At 44.2% G+C, this 18713-nt stretch overlaps 1 protein-coding gene across 3 annotated transcripts in view; it reads left to right on the plus strand.

Moving 5' to 3' along the window:
* LOC112557365 (homeotic protein antennapedia-like) overlaps positions 1–15811 on the plus strand; it is a 55853-nt gene extending 40042 nt beyond the window's left edge. For all 3 annotated transcript variants that reach the window (XM_025227170.1, XM_025227171.1, XM_025227172.1), the window contains exons 2-3: positions 6850–8846; positions 13045–15811. In XM_025227170.1, the coding sequence (XP_025082955.1) occupies positions 7757–8846; positions 13045–13295 (1341 nt within the window). In that variant the 5' untranslated portion in view covers positions 6850–7756 and the 3' untranslated portion in view covers positions 13296–15811. The remainder of the gene's footprint in view (positions 1–6849; positions 8847–13044) is intronic.
* The last annotated feature ends 2902 nt before the right edge of the window (positions 15812–18713 follow it).

Here is an 18713-nt window from a genome sequence, read left to right on the forward strand (position 1 = left end):
CGCGCACTCACACCCTTTCTCTCTCATTCACTCACCCACAATATAGACATACTTGCGTTTTTTCGTCTGAAACTCGCAGTTTTTAATTATCGTGAACATGTGTGTGACAAAAGTATTCATAACCCTGTTATAGATACACATATCAGTTATATTATTGTAACAACACAATGCACACATTGATTACTGTCAACACATGGTGCGGATAATGTTATTAAGATATATTATGTTAAACCCTTGACCTGCATTTCGACCTCAGCAAGGATCAGCTCAACCTGCTATTGTTGGCAACCTCCACACATGTGATGTATTTGCACATCACTAACAAAACATTATCAGTTTTACTTTGTTTCTCTGCCTGACTCAGCCTCTCCTCTCCTCCCTCCCATCGGAGGTGTGTGCATGCGAAAGCTGTTTCCATAACTGACGTTCGCCTTCGATTTTCCTGTCTGTCCCTACACACACACTCTCTCTCTCTTGTGAGAATATTTGCATACAGTCTCACACACATACACAGACACCCCTTCATCGAACTAGAAACAACTCCTCCCCTTATCCACCGATTGGTTCAGACTAGAAAATGAGATTTGCGACTTACCTCCTAGTGAGAATACGCGAGCTCTGACGAGTGGTAAAAAGGTTGGTACACATACATAAAAACATTGTTGTTGTTTTTTAGCTCCCCCACTCCTTCCCTCCAACCTGTACAACGGGTACCCTGTCGACAACGGAGTGTTCTGCGAGTCGCTAACCCTCGTGCAGGGAAAGGGAGCAACACAAGGGCCGGACGTTGGGAGCCGGTACCCAGGCTCCCGCGGAGATCAGGGAAAGTCGAGCGGGGGCCGCGGACTTTGATGTTTCCCTCGTCTGCCACCGCTGCCGTAGCCCGTAGCTTTTGTGCCAAGATTTATCGGTTAAGAATGACACCACCAGAGCTGGAAGCGCTGCACGAAGCGGGTGCATGGGCCAGACTGTCACCACTACCCGGGTCTGCGTGCGTGGTCCCCACCTTGCCGGCCGTTTCTGGGAGGCCAGCGCTGATAAGCAACCGCTCGTTGTATAAAATGCATGTCATCACCTATTTTGAGGTAGTGAAAGGTTTAAACCCTTACAAAAAAAAAAAAAAAGTCCCTGGGGGATAATGCGAGACGGATGGTGAAGAGTTTGGTGGTAGTGCTGGGTGGGAGGAGTGTGTGTGTGTTGGGGGTAGGGGGTAGGGAGAGACCTTTTGTTTAAAAATACAGAGAGAATTTGCTTTGCAAGTTGCTGAAATTTGGCAACTAACCACATTATTTCGGTTATTGACCTAAATCGGACAGTGAGCACAGCACGAGATGTGATAAACTTCAATATTCGGTCCTAAAGGTAGCCAAACCTCCAATTTCTCTCTCTCTCTCTTTCTCTGTCTCGCATTTTTGAGTGTTCACTTAAACTAGTCTTGAGGTATGTCTACAGGAGCTCTCAAGGTACAGATATGTATCAATTAGTTGTTTATCGAAAAAAATACCCACACAAACACACAAACACACAGCAATTTTACTTGTCCTCGTCGGGTGCTTATTAAGATTTTGCTCACCGACACAGGAGAGGTCGTTGCCCCGTAGGACTGAGCTTCAGTGAGAATAGATAAAGGAACACATAGCCTACAATAGAAGCCGATCTTTTTCTTATTTTCCGATTTTGATTCGAGAACTGAGATGAAGTACATGTAGTCAAATAATATGGAGCAAGAACACAGACATCCACTTCAGGATATCAGTGAAAACAAAAAAAAAAAAATGAGTAAGAAAACATGTCGGTAACGTGTTCCGGTGAAGAATGTAACGACAGAGGTGACGTCCAACAATAACTTGTTTAGGACCGATGGACTGGTATCGTGATACCTAAACCGCAATCATGATAAAGAACATGGAAATCATTTCTTTCATTTTCTGCCTTACACACAAACACACAAAACCACACAGACACACAGTCCCACAAACACACACCAACACACACGCACATTTTATGGGTGAACTTGTCGCTTACATGAATGTATATTGTGTAATACTCGAATACTCGAAGCTAACAGTGCCAGAGTCGCTCCCTCTCCCCATGATCAGGAAGAAGGAAGACTGTGGTGCATCTGTGAGAGGACAGGAGACGAAGAGGAATTAAGCGAGATGCTGCATGACAAGGCCTGACTGATGCTGTGCTGCAGGCTATGGCACTCGCCGACAAGAGGAGCATGTCTGCTCACAGCAAAAAGTCCAGGACTCTTCGCTGTTAACTGTAACCAGAATGAAGGATGCAGCGACCAACATCATCAGAGAGGACAGAAAGAAACTAAGTGACAACCGAGGGCTAGCGAGGAGGAATGAGCATTGACGCGAAATCTTTCTGACAGTCGTGTAACAGCTCACAGACCCATAAACGACTGTTATCTTGTCCTCCTGGTAATTGCAGCTTTCTCTTCATGGGTTGCACCCTATTTTTTTTATCTCAGCACCTCTCCCCCTACCGCCTCTCCATGCCCACACACAGATCCAGTCAAGACCTACCCTAGAACACTGGCAGCGTTGTCTTCAACGCTTTTCTGTGTGGCCTCCCCTGGCCTGTTGTTCGCGTCCATCACAGGGAGGTTCACGCACCCAGCTTCTGTGACATCCCGGCCCCTGGTCCCGGTGCAGTCTGTCAGACCGTGAGGAGAGTACATGCCCACCCAGGAGAGCTTCCGCTCCTAGTCTGCATACTATTATCGCCTTCCAGTGTTCTGGAGTTCACAGCCATCTGTGTTGACCTCCTCCCTATCTGCATGTACACCTGCCCGCTCGTGCCCACCTACCCAGCTTCCTTGCTGTTTACCTGTTTACCGACCTACTTAAGATCCTAGTGGGGTAGTTTAATGTATGGTACTCACCTAGTAACTGCAAGAATGATGCTGAAAGCTGTTCCAACAATATCACTCATGTTGACAAAAAAAAAAATCGTGGAGTTGCAGCTTGGTCACAGTCCCACACTCTGTTGTTTTTCACTCTCTCAAACACACACACGTGCGCGCACACACGCACAAACACACACCTGAATAGCTTGGATATAGTTAAATAAGAGAGACGGTAAAGGTTGGTCTGACGAGAAACCAAGATGTGATAATATTGTCCTTCTCCTGTACATAATCCCGTCGTGAGATGTAGTAATACTATCGTCTTCGTTGCCTGCGAACAGTGAAAAGCGTGACCTTTCCTGACCCCTTGCGTGCGCGAGGTGCTGAAGTCGCGGTGGTGACACAAACCCAAGGGTTGATGAGGAGAGGGTGTTGCTTCCAGGTGTGAGGCACTTTGATCACCTGCTGCAGCCGTGAGGAAGGAGGCAGGCCATCCTCCAGGAAACGCAAACTTCCGCTTCATCGTTGTGGTTGCCTTTTGCAAGGAGTCTTCGAGAAGCTGCCATGAGAGAGTTAAACTCGTGTTCGTCTAACTGCTTCAGTTGGTCGTTGTCACCACCATTCTCCTCTTTATTTAATGATTTATTTTTTATTTTCTCTCTATCTCCTGCACTAACACCTTTTAATCTCCATAAAACCATTCCATTCACTGGAATATTCAGAAAGGATAGATGCCAGAAAGGTCGTTAATTGTTGTTATTAATTCAGTGATGATCAGCTGTCGTGGGCTCAAAATTTTTCTTGGATGCTAGGAAACAATTGCCGTGGTATCGCCATTAGTTCCTGGTTTGTGGAGTACTCCAGATGTACCATAGCTGCAACATCATTGCCAAGACCCCAGTTTTTTTGTTATCTTCTCCATAGTATGTCAGTTCTTTCTATTACTTCATTCGTTATCCTCCATCCGAGGGTGACAAATTCAGTGTCATTGTCCTGCCAGCACTCCTGCCATGAGTCGACCAGAAACCCCAGCGAGTAATGGTAGTTCTGCAGCCACACATTGGCACAGAGGGCTCTCCGGACCTCAGGTCTCCTGCCGAGCTCTCCAGTCCTCCACATCCGACTGAGAAGAAAGTAACTGCAAAGCTGGTGGGTGGCACTGGGAGCTGGAGGTTTGTGGGGTGGGGGAACAGCTGAGTCGACCACAGCTGCAGACATGAGGGAGGGAGAGAGAGAAAGAGAAGGGAAGGCTTGTCCCTGGCTCAGACCGTTGTAAATAAAGCTAGTGCGACAGAGTGAGTAAAACGGGGGACGGGGGATCACTAATCGCCTAAAGGGCACTCACTTTCCGCCGTGTATTGTTTTGAGCTCGGCCCGACCTGTCTCCAGACACATTTTATGTTCTCATTAAATCAACTCTCCCGCCCCTCTCCTCCCTCACACAAAGCCAATCCCTCCCTCCTTTTTTTCTCTTTCATCTTCTTTTTTTTCTTCCCCAACTGCCCTCCTTTTCCAGGTTCTTTCTCTCTCTCTCCTCCCAACATCAGTTGTATTTTATCCGTGGCGAAGTAGTGGGCTATCAAGATCTTGTGAATGGCAGCTTATAGGATTCAATACTTCGGTTTCTGCCATTCATCATTGTTAATTAACAACCTCCATGGGTTAGTGGTCACCGGTTATTCGCAATTTTTATAAATTTATAGCTTGGTGTAAACAATTGTTTACAACCCTTTTACATGGAGCAACAGATCTTACATAAACAGCTTTTACTGGTGTTAAATGTTGAGACAAGGATGAGGGCTGCTAACACTGAGGTGTTATTGAAGATTTTATAGTGTTTTTGGTGTCTCAGACGGAGAGAGTGACAGACAGTTTATGTTTACTGTACGCCAGGTTTAAATCCTTCAGTCTGCCTTGGTGACAAGTGTTTCAGTGTTGTGCCAGTCGCTCTTTTCTTCTTGGTCACAAGCTTTGTCTGCTGCAGCAAGTCTGTCGCCCTGTACAGGTACAGTGAGTCGGTCTAACGATGTGTTCAGGTGTAGCAACAACCTGACTGTCGTCTACACAGGTGAAACGAGCCTTGTCCCAGTGCATGACTGGTGAAGGTAGTCTTGGGGGCGACACTGAGAGCAGGTGTCACCTCCTTGAGCAACCAGCTTTGTAATAGTCACAGGATGGTTGATCGGTCGGTTGGTTGGTTGGTTACTTGGTTTGTTTGTGTTTGTTTGTTGGTTGGTCAGTTGGTTGGTTGGCTGGTTTGTTTGTTTGTTTGTTGGTTGGTCAGTTGGTCGGTCGGTTGGTTGGTTGGTTGGTTGGTTGGTTGGTTGGTCGGTCGGTTGGTTGGTTGGTTGGTTGGTTGGTTGGTTGGTTGGTTGGTTGGTTGGTTGGTTGGTTGGTTGGTTGGTTGGTTGGTTAAGCATATTTTATTGATCTCCATTTTCCCCAAACATGGCTGCCCTAAGACTAAGCCGTCACATCTAAATGTACGCTTGAAAGAAAACATCAGAAATGTTAAAACAATTTTCATTTTTTGTGTCGAAAAATTCAAATGCCGATCATATAATAAAATTAAGAAGAGAAAAAAAGATTATGGGATAATAACTAAGACTTGATTAGACTGTGTGTGTTTGTGCTTTTTCAATGCACGGATGTTTGTGCGTGCGTTCGCTCACTTGCTTCAATGAAAGATTAAGAGGGTGTTGATTTATTTATTTATTTTTTTTAATTTATTTATTTTATTTTTATTTTTTTTTTTGCATTTCTTAATGTTAAATGTTAGTGAATAGTCTAATACTCCCTTTTCGGATTGTATGCATTCTCCATGTTTCTCTTGTAAATAATACCTGGCAGCAAAACACGTTCGCGAATTTCTTTCTCGAATCAATGACTGTTCTGTCTTTCTTACTCCGAATTAATATTGTTCGCTATCAAGTATATAGCGTTTGTTTACCATAGGTAAAAAAATACATAAATATAATAAGAAGTATAATGAATGAAGTTTTGAAATACTAAGCCCACTCTCACAGAAATCCACACGCATGAGAAAGATTGTTCGTTGTATGGTTCATAGATAAGTTCCAGTATAAATTATTCTTCCTAATTCACGGTAAGCAGTTCATGAATTGGTCAGCTGTCCCAAGTTCATTAATATGCAAAAACACATGTGTGACACAGTGTATCTTTATAAGGATAAACTCAGTTCATTTAATTGTACTGCTGTAAAAGGTTGTGGTCAGATAATACATTACTTGCGCGCGAGCGAAATTTTAATCACTTTGGTTCTCAAAAAAGGAATTATGCGTTTCTGTATCTAGAGCATTTCCTTTATTCATAATCCTGATTATTTAAAAAGAAATAGTTTATGATAACGGTTTCATTTTCTGCCTTTCAAATAAATGTTTAATTCACTGACATAGGTATTGGTCGATTAAGTGATTACAAAAAAAATAAAATAAAAATGTATCACGCTTTATTTAAATAGAAAGTTTGCCGTTCAGTCCTGAGAAAGCTTGAATTTTATCTGTGTAGATGACTAGATTTTCAACGGGTATCTTATGTTATCTACAGTTTTATCTAACAATTTACAATGGGTATCTGATGTCATCTACCGTTTTACCTAACAGTTCACAATGGATGTACACTTTTTAAAGGACTAGTCCAAAAAGTGATATACGCCGAATTAATTTAAAAACTAAATTTCTACCAAAAATTTATATAGTTATATTATAACTATTGTGAACAGGTGCGAACTACCATTTGTAAATTGCAACCTGCTGTGTACAACATATGATACATCATCGAAAGATATTTTTTTCCACTAGTACGATTATAGTCTTTGTGTCTTGGTATACTCATCAGCATTTATCACCTTATTTAATGGGCTTGTTTTCAAGATATCAGTTTTTCAAAATTACTAGAGAGCAAGTCATTTCATTCTCATTCAATAATTTAAATATAAATGTGTAATGTGTGCGTGTTTGTCTTACCAGAATAACGGACACAGACGTCAGATAGAGTCTTAACGAGGGCATCGCCTGTTTATGACCTGCGCACCGCCGAGTGTTCCTGAGCCTCGGACATTTTTCTCTCATCACAAACCGACCTGCTCCTGTGAACGCGGACAGACAACGTCATCCTCAACACAACGCCTGACAGGTGTGACAAGTGACATCTCGGTGACACTCGAGGCTGTGACCGCGCGTGATCTTTAGGAACTGACACTAACTGCACGTGACCCTGTGTCGTCTTCCATTCTTGCCACATCACTTCCGCTCAGTCTCCCTAAACGACAGGAGGAGAATGGAGAGTAGCCCTCCCCTACCCTAGATCCAACAGACATCTTTCCTTGCTACGTCAGAGAGAAAACTTTTAAAACTTAATAAGTGCAGCTGCCCGAAACATTTTCGTTTCCATGTAAGTAAACTACAAACAAACAAAATGATGGAACGACATTTTGAGGGTGTTTGATTCGTGACCAATGATTACTGGCTTAATCAATTGTGGGATTCAAACCTCTTCAAAACGAACTGGGATGGCACCGGAAAGCAACGGCCGGATGAGCGGCTTGAAGTCAGTTCACTGACCTGGAACACGGCCAAGAAGGAATCTCTGGTTAATGCGCATTGCAAGTCCAAACTTCTCTGGAAGCGACTGCACCTGAAAGTAGTTAAAGTGTTATGAAAAGCGTGAAATTCAGGAACTAGCCCCTGTAGGTATCACAGCTTAATAGTTGGAACTAACAACAGTTGGCTGTACGGAAATCTACGTGATCAAGACGTAAAAACCCCGTGATCAAGAGGCACGTCATTTTCACGTAAAAGTCACGCCATCAGGACGTAAAAGCTACGCAATAGTGACGTAGATTTGGTTCACTGCAGTCAAGGGCAACGAAAAAATATGCTTGCCGGCATGGATGGCGGCATGAGTGCATACTTGACGGGTGGGGTCCACCCTCACCATTACTCAAGCCCATTGGATGCTGGCAGCTCCATGGTCACGTGCGGAGGAGGACAAGTCCCTTCCTCCCCCATTCATCTGGCGCAACCACACCATCACCACCATCACCCCCAACACCAGCACCAGCAGCATGCTTCCAGCCTGCTTTCTGGTAGTGGGGCCGGGGCTGGTGGCCTGGCTGGCTACTCCACGTCCATGCGACACGTATCCAACTACGACACCGGCTACAGTACCTACGGTTCCGACGACGGCACGCAGCTGTACCCCAGGTTCCCACCCTACGACCGCCTGGACGTCAGGCCCATCGCCTCCCCTGCTTCGCTGCGTCCCCACCCTCAGGCCAGCCATCTGCCTGCTGACTACTTCCGGTCGGGCGCGCCCCTGGCCATGACCCCGACTTCTAGCGACAACAGCCTCCTGGCTCCCGATGTCAAGGTGCACAATTCGTGTCGCATCGCTTCCAGAACTCCCGGCATCCCCCACCATGGCCACACTGCGGCCGCCGCTGTCACTTCCCCCGCCTCAACCCACACCACAACCAACGCCAGCAGCAACAACACTCACGGAGACTGCTCTTCTTTCTCTTCCCCTCCACCCCTTGGGAACCCCCACGGCGGACAGCCACAACCACAGCCGCCTCCGCCACAGCCGCAGAATCCTTACACTAGCTTGTCGCACCACAGTCCTGCAGCAGAGCACCACACCGCAGGCGCACCACACCACAGCACCCTTCCTTCGGGTCAAAGTTCGGAATCTTCGCTGGACGACAGTGCAGGATTTACGGCCTGTTCCTATGGCAACCCTCCTCATAAATACGAGGGAGGGGAGAGCGCAAGCGACGGGTCCCAGTCTGCCACCCCCTCACCACACCATCCGGGGCCCCTGGGGCAGGGGGCCACCGAGGAAGGGGCTCCGTGCGACTCGGACACGGAGGGAGAAATGGATTGCAAGGGAGACAACAATGAGGGAGGATGCACCGGAGGAAACCTTTCCCAGGCCACGATCTACCCGTGGATGAGGAGTCAATATGGTGAGCACGTGGGTCTTTGTCTGGCTTTTATCTTCAGATTGTTTGGGGTCTTAATTTCTCTGTTTTATTATTACTTCTCTCTCCCTTCGCTGTTTGGCTTGCAGACTTACAGTTGTTGTTTCCCTTTCGTTTTTTTCTCTTGTTTTCGTTGTGCGTTTTTCACTTTGTTTTGTGTTCCTAGTTTTCCTTTCCCGTCTTTTTCTTTTTTAAAAAAGAGGTTGCTAGATGGGGAATTTTAAAAGATCATCATGTCACCAAACCTCTTGCTTTCCAACACAGATGATGAGGGACTTCTCGAGGGTGTTTATGGTTGTTTTTCGCGTAGGCCATATCTCAATTTCCTACATCCGCTAGAAATCATTATAATCAAAGTTCAGATGACATACGTACATTAAGTTGTGGAGGGTCCTTAGGGTGCCCCTGCAGGTACAGTTCCAGTGACAGTGTCTCATGATAGAACTGTCTAACCCACCAAAATCTAAAGGCAGATGAATGACCTGCTGAAGCACAGAGGAAGGACAAGACCTTTTGATCCCTTACATCCGTAAGAAGTGGAGAAGGTGAAGAAGTAGAAGATTATAATGGACAACGAATCCATTCTAGAACAGAGTTATCTGCTCAACTCGGCGTCAACTACCAAAATGGCGTCTGGTGCCGAGTAGGCTACATAGAGCATACTCTTTGAAACACCATATGAACTGAAACCCCTTGGGGGGTTGGGGGAGAGGAACACACACACACACACACACAGATCGCACAAAATATACATTCTATCATTTTGTTTCCCCGCACTCACAACCTACAAAACTGTTGAGAGCAATGGCTACACAGCCCACATCCTATACATAGCAAGGTCTTGTATCAGTTCAAACAATCTCCACTCTCCAGCATCACCCAACACCTTGTGTACACCAATGTTCATTCTACTCTCAGTCTTGTCACACTATCCCGACATCCCCGACTCTCAGCGACGTGACACTACAAGTGTGAGACGACAGGACGTTGTTTGGTCTCCTCTCACGTAGTAAGCACGTTGCACATGTCTTACAGTTATTGTAGTAGTCACGGGAACAAAAATACAAACATCATCAAGCACTTGCCTCTGTCTCCCTCCCCTCATTAGCACAGTCTCTGACACATTAACAACCTCCGCCAATTTTTCTTTTAAATTTTGCAAACGTTGCCGTGTTTGTGTGTGAGAGAGAGAAAGAGATGGAGGGGTGGGTGGAATGAAAAGCTTTAAATAATTCCTCGAGGCAAATTTTTAATTTCTTTCCTTTTATTTATTTATATAGTTACTTAACAAGTAATGACCACTTCAATCCGTTAAAACTGTGTAATGGACTGAGGTTTCGAACTACGTTTAAGTGTGTATGTCGATCACCCGCTATCTTCCTAGACGGTTTGCCCACAACGGAAGCTTCCTTTCCCCCAAAAGCCCCCGAAACAACAGCTACCATTGGCTGAGCCCGTTGGCCCCTCTCCCTCCTACTTTCTCGCTTTCGCGAGCGCACCAGTGGAGGGCACCAATGGGCACGGCGCGGCTCGCCTTGTTTATGGGCGAGAGCGCTTTCCGATTGGTGAACTGGATACGGACCTCGAGCTGTCAGGGCGCGCGAGGCGGTTGTAATGGGCGGGGCTTACGGGATGATAAATGATTGACATTCACGGGGGCTGTGGGCAGAGCACATTTGCGGACCGCGCTGCTCGACAAGTGAGGCAGAAAATACTCGCTTCTTTATATTCGTTGACACGAACGTGCACGTGCTACTTCTTGATAATAATTGTCTCGAATGTAATCACATATTTGTGCAAGCTTGCACAGATTTGTACTGACAGTGGCAGTGTAATAACATGGACGTTTAACGATTTTTCTCGGAAACAGGAGATGTTTATTTCTGAGTTGTGTCCATTACGTTTCTCATCATCAGATCAGAGAGCAAACTTTATATAATTGATATAAATTCAGTTGCACAGTCTTAAAGATTAATAAATAGTTATGAAATCATCATCACCGACACATCCTTCGGTCCTGTGACGCAACGGTTAGCGCCTGTTACCACTACAGTGAAGATTGGATGTCTTGGGTTCAGATCTTATCTTGGGCACGCTGTATTTTCTCTTCACGTAGCCCCTGTTTACTTCTTTTTTCTTTTTGTTGCTATCATCACATTGGTGACAAAGGAAAGAGACAAGATGATGAAGACGATGCTAACGAATTCTTGGTTTTCTTGGCGATAGCTCCTCAGTCACAGCCACTTGTAAAGTGCTCACTTTCTTTCCCTGTAACAAATAATGGGCTGACAGAGAATTTTTTTTTTTTTTTATCTTTCCACTGTTTACACCGCAGTCAAGTTAAAAAAAAATTATCTTGGAAGCAGAGGCGGAGTGTAATGGCAGCTACGACAGCCTCATTAGATTTCTAGATGCGCGTGTGTCTGCTTCTGTGGCTGAGAGCTCTACCTCCTGGTGGGTAGGGGGAGACCACATCGTGTTGCGGCAACCTCGGCAACACTGGTTCAGAACCACTCCTCTCCCACTCATCCTCGCACTTCTCTCTCTGTGTCTCTTGTCGATGTCAGGTAGGCAAGTGTTCGGGTATCACCCGTTGCTTCAGTGAGTATCCCCAGCTAACCACTCTAACACCTTCTATGTGTTTTAAAGTTTCTTAATGACATGCACGTGCACACAGGTCCTCCTTCCACCCACGCAGGTGTAATTTCACCCATACTCACCTTACGTATCATGCGGAGCGGGCGGAAACACATCCCCCTCTCCCCATTCTAAACATGCAAACGGATTTTTTTTGTGGTCCAAGGGAGGTAACTGCTGAGAGCACGGTTTGGCAATCCGTTTTTGTCGCATAGTTTCTCTCCCCCTGTCTCTCTTTTTCTTTCCGCCCTCTCCCCGGCCTCTTTCTCTCCTTTCTTACATTTGTTTCTGTCCGATCTTTTAATGGAGTGTGCATCTTTTACTTATGCACAACTCAAGAAACAAACAAACAAACAAACAAACAAACAAACAAACAAACAAACAAACAAAGACACTGCACTAAATGGATTTGCTTGTTTTCCCTCTTGCCTTTCTCTTGAAGGTCACTTGGCTTTCGCTTGAGTATTTGTGCTTTTAGGTGATGTGTACCTAGCACAGTTTTCTTTAACAGACTTTTTTCTTTTCATTTTTTTTTTCGTTTGGTTTTAGTTTTCGCTATCCTCCTCCTCCTTTCTCTGTATGTGGGTGTGTGAGAGAGAGCGTGTATGTGTGTGGATACATGTTTGAACGTACAAATGTGTGCATGCGTGTATGTTTATTTGTGTGTGTGTTTTCCTCCAGTACGTCTGTTGAACGGTTGATTAATCGGGTACATAGGACAACTAATGTACAGACAAACAGACGGACGTGTACATGTAGAGGCACATGTAGCAGACTGCAGCGGCAGCAACAACAACAACAAAAAGTTATCTCTCCACTCGATACAGCCCTTGCAGCGTTGAAGAGCGACGATAATGAGCAAAGCTAGGGGGAGATAATCAAGAGCGTTGTGCACAGCTCCACGCCTCGGGAAGCCATCATAGCAAATTACCTCCCCTTCCTTCCTCGGGACGCAGCATCAAAAGTCCTCTTCAGATCGTCCTCTTGACATCTTCCTACGAAATCCTGGCAGGAAACTTGAGGATGGGAGAGAGGGGCAGAGCAGAGGGCGGGTAGGGGTAAAAAAGAATAATTTATCATTTATCTACATCTTTTCTTTCATAGCTCCGGCCGGCGACAACAGCACGCGCAAGGACTAGAACTGTTCCCCGCTGTTTAGTCTTGGTTTGAGAACTAAGAGAATCTCTGTTAAAAACTGAGAAGACCACGGTCATTTTCTTGTGTTTGTTGACAGGACGGGTGTTCCTTTACGGGTAGACGCGATGAAGTAAGATTAAGCTTATAGGGGTGTTTGTAACAGAAATATTCATAGCGGTAATAATATTAATGACAGTGAAATCCAGCAATTACTTTAGTTTTTCTTTTTTTTTTGACAATATCATTCGTTCTCTCTTGGTATCTGTCTTTACACATCTCTCGGTAATATAGTTTCTCGCTCTCTCCTCCTGTCTTTTTCTGTCAATCTGTTTCTCAGTGCTGATGTTATTAAAAGGCATGTGGATGTTACTGAATGACATCTTTTTTTTTTCTTGTATACTGTGTCCAGGTCCAAACAGAAAGCGCGGTCGGCAGACGTACACGAGGTACCAGACGCTGGAGCTGGAGAAGGAGTTCCACTTCAACCGTTACCTCACGCGCAGGCGCAGAATTGAGATTGCGCATGCGCTGTGTCTGACGGAGCGCCAGATCAAGATCTGGTTCCAGAACCGCCGCATGAAGTGGAAGAAAGAATGTCGGCAGTTAGAGACTTTCAACGTGGCTGCGGACCCAAGAGCTGACTCAGAGAAGGACAAATGAGGGTCAGTTTCTCGGAGAGGAATACACGACCTCACATTCTCGCAGGATACTCGTAACTTTATGGAAGGAAAATAAAAGGCTTTAAGAAAAAGAAGAAAGAAAAGAAAGAAAAAAGACGTGACTTTGATGAAGAGTGAGTAACATGATCTCTTGAAGAATGATAAACAATACAAGTCTCTCCATAAGAAAAACGTGGCATTACTTTCTTTGATATGGATACATGACGTCACTTCCTCCCAGAAGAAATTATATGGTCACTTCTGCGGAGAAGTTTACATGTAACTCTCTTTTTAGGACGTAAGACGAGCAGAGTTCTTCCCAAGAAAACATGTTCCGGTCTGTATCTTCTGTACTGTGCGAGCACGGCAAATTCCAGTTCTGTGAATGTTTCTCTCCCCCGAGAGGGGAAAACTGCAGAAAGGAAACTTGTCCAAAGATGTAAACTATGGAAGCGTTGCGGTAATTTGAAAAAAACACAAAAAAACATGTCCTGTACAGCCAGAAAGATTATGCATCTTGAATAATTTTTTTATTGTTGATATTTTTATTAATGTGACCATTCCTCTAGGTCTGCTGAATTTTTCGGTTTTTATAATTATTTCATTAGAAATATGCAGCGCACATCCATTAAAAAAAAGTATTTAAAAAATCGGAGCCGCAAAGGACCGTTTCAAGGGGACGTAACTCTCAGACGAGAGACGCCATGTTGAGTGGCCCTGGGTTTGTGAATGAAGTAATGACGAGTGTGGTGTAATGTGTGGGTGGTGTGACATTGTTACCACAGGGGTAACTGGTCAGTAGCTTTACATACAACGCATAATACAATCTTTCGCTCCTTAGCAAGGGACTGAACTCGACAGAAACGACCCCTTGTTTAATCACTGCCTGTTGTACTGATTTTTGTTTCAAACTCTCACTTATCACCATCACCACACCAACCACCTCAAGTCCCAACCCGTGTCCACCCGTTCCTGCTACACGGTGGTTCAAGAATAAGTTAATGTTCGAGACCTGAGCAAGTGTCTCAGAGATTCCATGTCTCTTGTGACTGTCGGGTGGATCAGCCATTGAACATGTGGACTCAGTATTACAATTTATGTGCAAAGGAGAAGAGACTCAGAATTTTTCTTTGAACAGATGGTAAGCAACAATTGTAAGTGCAACTCGCTTCAAGGTGAGATTAAAAGTGTAACATGTAGTTGAGAGGTTGAGTAGGTTTCAGCTGATTCTTGAAAAAGAAAAAAAAAAAACTTCTCCTCTCAGTGCTTTCCGGGTGGGAGATGATTGGCAGGTAGTGCAGGGCAGAAGGCAAAGGGAAACCTTCACAAAATTAATTCTTTCCAACATTCGTAACGTTTTAGAGAGAAAATGCGAGAGTATACGATAGTGTTTATAATGCGACTGCTGAATGGGGGAAAAAGGTCTAATTTCAAATATAACACTATCACGTGACTTTTTCCTTTTAGTTTTTGTTGTTACTGTTTTGTTTTGTTTTCTTTGTTTAGAAAAAAAACTGTCGTTAATTCATGTTATTATCTATGTGGCGTAAAGAGTCTATCTTCGTTTATATTTCATTTATGTTTTCCTGAGGACAAGAGTATCTAACTGTTTATTTATTTGAGCATAACGTACTTGTCAGTCGTGTTTACTTACCTGTTCTACGTGGTCAGTAGCTCGGAACTCAATAGGACTCTTCGAGAGGAGTGGACATAGAATATTAAGCTGAAGGAAAGAAGTAATGAAGGCGATAATTTACAGCTGGCAGTTCCAAAGCAAATCTTACACATCATCTGATGTGCGTGCGTGCGTGCGTGCGTGCGTGCGTGTGTGTGTGTGTGTGTGTGTGCGTGCGTGCTCGCGCGATTAAATGAGTGAGTGCTTAGACAGTACTCAGTAACAAATGCTGTGCTTTGAACTTTTAATAATTCTGTGTCAAAAGCTCTAAATAACTGCATAATAAGGATTTTTCTCCTTTGCATGGCTTTAGATTATCTTTTTACTTACATATTTGGATGTTCGTCTTCCCAGACTCTGTGTCTCTGTATAAGGTAAATATTTCATTACTGAATTATGTACTCAACGATTGTAATGCGATCGTACATCCCTACTTCTCTGCACAGTGACCAATGGAAAATAAAATTCGTTTATCATCTAAATTCGATAACAGAACTTTCGACAAGTTAGTCGGAAAAACAAAATTCGATCTGATTTTTGACTTGCATGTTAATCATTACACCTGAATGATTGATTACCAGTGGCTTTGAAGTTTGGCGGTGTAACTAATAATCCAATTATAAATTAACTGATTATTAATTTTTTTAAAAAGGAATGTTAATAAGTAGGCTTCGTTGACATGTTCTTATCGTCATTGTTATGGATGATATGACTAAATAAATTTTAAAAAACCAGACGAAAAAAAGGACTAAAAACGAAAAACGAAAAAACAAACAAAGAGAGAGAAAGAAAAAATAACTAAGGCGAAATCTCCCACGTTTGAAATAAATCAGTGAAAGTCATTATGTCTTCGTAGCTTTATTTATTTGAGTCGTTAACCCCTACAGATCATTCTTTTACAGTATGAGAAGAATGTTCCCTTCTTCCTCCCCCTTGCCACAAAAAGGTGAAAGACCTGCAGTTTTATTCTTTTAATTCCCAAGTGAGAAACTTGACAGAAGAAGAAATTACTGCATGAAGCAGAGAATCATTCAAGTACAGTGCGAAGAGACAGAACGGAGAAAGAAGAAATAAACCTTCACAACTAGCAAAAGACAGACGGAGAGAGTCAGAATCTCTGTTCTTTCTCCCATCCCATCTCTGTCCCATCTTGATATTAGTTACTTGTATTTTTTTTTTATTGTTTGTGTTTGGTGTTGAATGATGAAGTGCCTGGGGTGAGGGAGGGGGAGGTTAGGAAGGAGGGACGGGCATCGGCAGTAAAACGTAATCGCGCGGCAAGGGAAGGAACTCTTGGACTGGTGACGAGTCATTACACAATTATTCTTCCCACTTAACCTGATCGCCATAAATTTCCCACTGCGCATCTGGGCGGATTCGTTTCCTGTCACGCTCGCCAGAAAGGGCGAGAAAGAGGCTCGCCGATTGGTGGAAATCAACTGCAGCGCGGGGACTATAAAAATATCGGGTGCGATGGGGGGGACGTAACCGCTTGATGACAAACAGACCATAACTACGTCACGATCGTTGCGCTTGGTTGCGCTTTATTGCTTCTTAAACTTCGTCCGCTCGCTTGTCCCGTCTTCTGGTTCCGTCTGGCTGGAGAGGTTGACGTGTCTTTGATTAAATCTACCTTTGGTTCCTCGTCCGGCGCTGGAGGGGCGAAGCAGATTGTTTACAGCTGAACACCGTTAACTGCTGGTCGTGTTCCTCACGGCAGAGACAAATGCAGAACTCGATGCCGAGGCCCTGCCGAGTCCTAAGCTGCCGTCGGTAATTAGCTGATGAGGACCGAGGTTAATGACAGGGATTCTGTGCAGTGCAGATGGTAAGCCGGCAGCCAAGAGAGATAAGGGAAGAAGAGTAATGGAGTTATCCCCCCTTCCAACGACAAAGAAGAGTCAGCTTTGTAAATTATTGCTGGTGCACAAGGGGGAAAAAACAAAACAAAAAAACATGTCAGTAAATACTGCTAAAATAACAGGAAATGAAATTCTGCTACTTCTATGGCATCGTTATTCAATCAAATGTGTGATAATGTATTTATATATATATACCAACTTCAGACAAAACGTTCACAGGCGCTTTTACCTTAGACCTTAAAGCATCGAAGCAGTGTAATGCAAACTGGTTACAAGACCTAAAAGTGTTCAACCAACGATTAAATTCAATAAATTAATTAGCATATTAATTAAATCGGTTCATTCAGCTCATCAATTAGCTAATTTACTGTTAAATGTGTTGGTAAACAAAGTTTTACTTCGCTTAGTATGCTTCAATGTCGTAACTTTTGCCCCCAAGACCATTGGTTTCCAGTAACATTCACACAGCTTAATCAATCCTTCGACGATCGTTCTGTTTAAAAAAAAAGCTTTAATAGACTGTTATGCAGAATAAAGCTTTAGCAAAAAAGAAACAGGTAAGAAAATATATTATCCCAAGTAATACAAAAATATTGATGCAAGTAAACAAAGTATTGAACCGGATCCGATGGCGTGGTGTAGTTGCGGCCCTATACTCCCCTAGGAGTGATTAGGAACAAGAAGAAGAAACAAAGTAATTCCTAAAGGTGTGAACATAAATCATAAATAAATGCTATTTTTTAATTACGCGAAAGAAAAGAAGAAAATGGGAAGTAACGAAAACTGAGATAAAGACAATTTATGGGCATATACTTCTAATGAATGATATATCAAGTGCATGAGATGGTAGCTGACCTCCTGGCCTAGGAAAGGCCATCTGATAACCGGCACCAAAAAGCAATGACCTCCACATATACACACATACACACACAATGACCGACAAATCTCTTTTTACTGGCAGCAGGTGGGGGAAGATGGCAAAGATACAGGGTAGGAGACGGCTGAACGTTCAGTGGCAATCGATAATAATTTTCTCAATACAAGTACCATTGACCGTTGCGTTATTGCATTATAGTGACCATTGACCTCTGTGTTATAATCAACCATGGCTTTTGGGAAGAGTGGAAGAATGAAAACTTTTCAACCTTGTTTGCCGTTTTCGTGACCACAAGAGCGTGACCATGTTCGTCTGCACGACACCGACTTTAATAAGCGATGTGTAACGACTGATTCAAACTTCCCCCACGTCCCTTCTTCTCTATCTCTTCACCACCAACACATTTCTCCCAATTCTTTCCCCAAAATGATCTTTGGCCTGAAGATACGCCGACATGCCTGAAGGTAGTCCTCAGAGAACGAAAGAGAGGGAGAGGAAGTTCGAGAACGCACTCCTCGATCACTTCATCGGAGGACACAGCCTGTGTTCCAGGCTGCCAGACTTACTACTAGTCCTCCCACACAAGAGATGTACGAGATCTGAGACAGATGAGTAAGAGGGGGTAAGAGGTGTGGGTGTATACAGAGGAAAAGGCGGGGTGAGAGTAAAGTACACGTAGCAAACAACTCTCTTACTAATCACAGAAATCTCCTCATGCTTCCTGTGTTAACTCTTACCCGATCCCATTTCTCCTCCCTCCTCTCCTCCACCCAGTGCTTCATCCCACAGCAACACCCTCGCCACGCACCCTCCACCCGCACAGCAAAGCCAACCAAGCGAAACTCATGGTCAAAGAGTCGATCGTTGTACCCCCCTCACACACACCCCCCTTACCCTCCAGTCTCCACCATTACCACCAACAGGGACTCACCCACCCCACTCACCCACCTACCCAAGGTCTAAAAAGCCTAAACAGCTTCTGTGTGCCGCTGCTACCCGCTCTAC

This window comes from Pomacea canaliculata, linkage group LG2, assembly GCF_003073045.1.
Source record: "Pomacea canaliculata isolate SZHN2017 linkage group LG2, ASM307304v1, whole genome shotgun sequence".
NCBI classification, from domain to species: domain Eukaryota; kingdom Metazoa; phylum Mollusca; class Gastropoda; order Architaenioglossa; family Ampullariidae; genus Pomacea; species Pomacea canaliculata.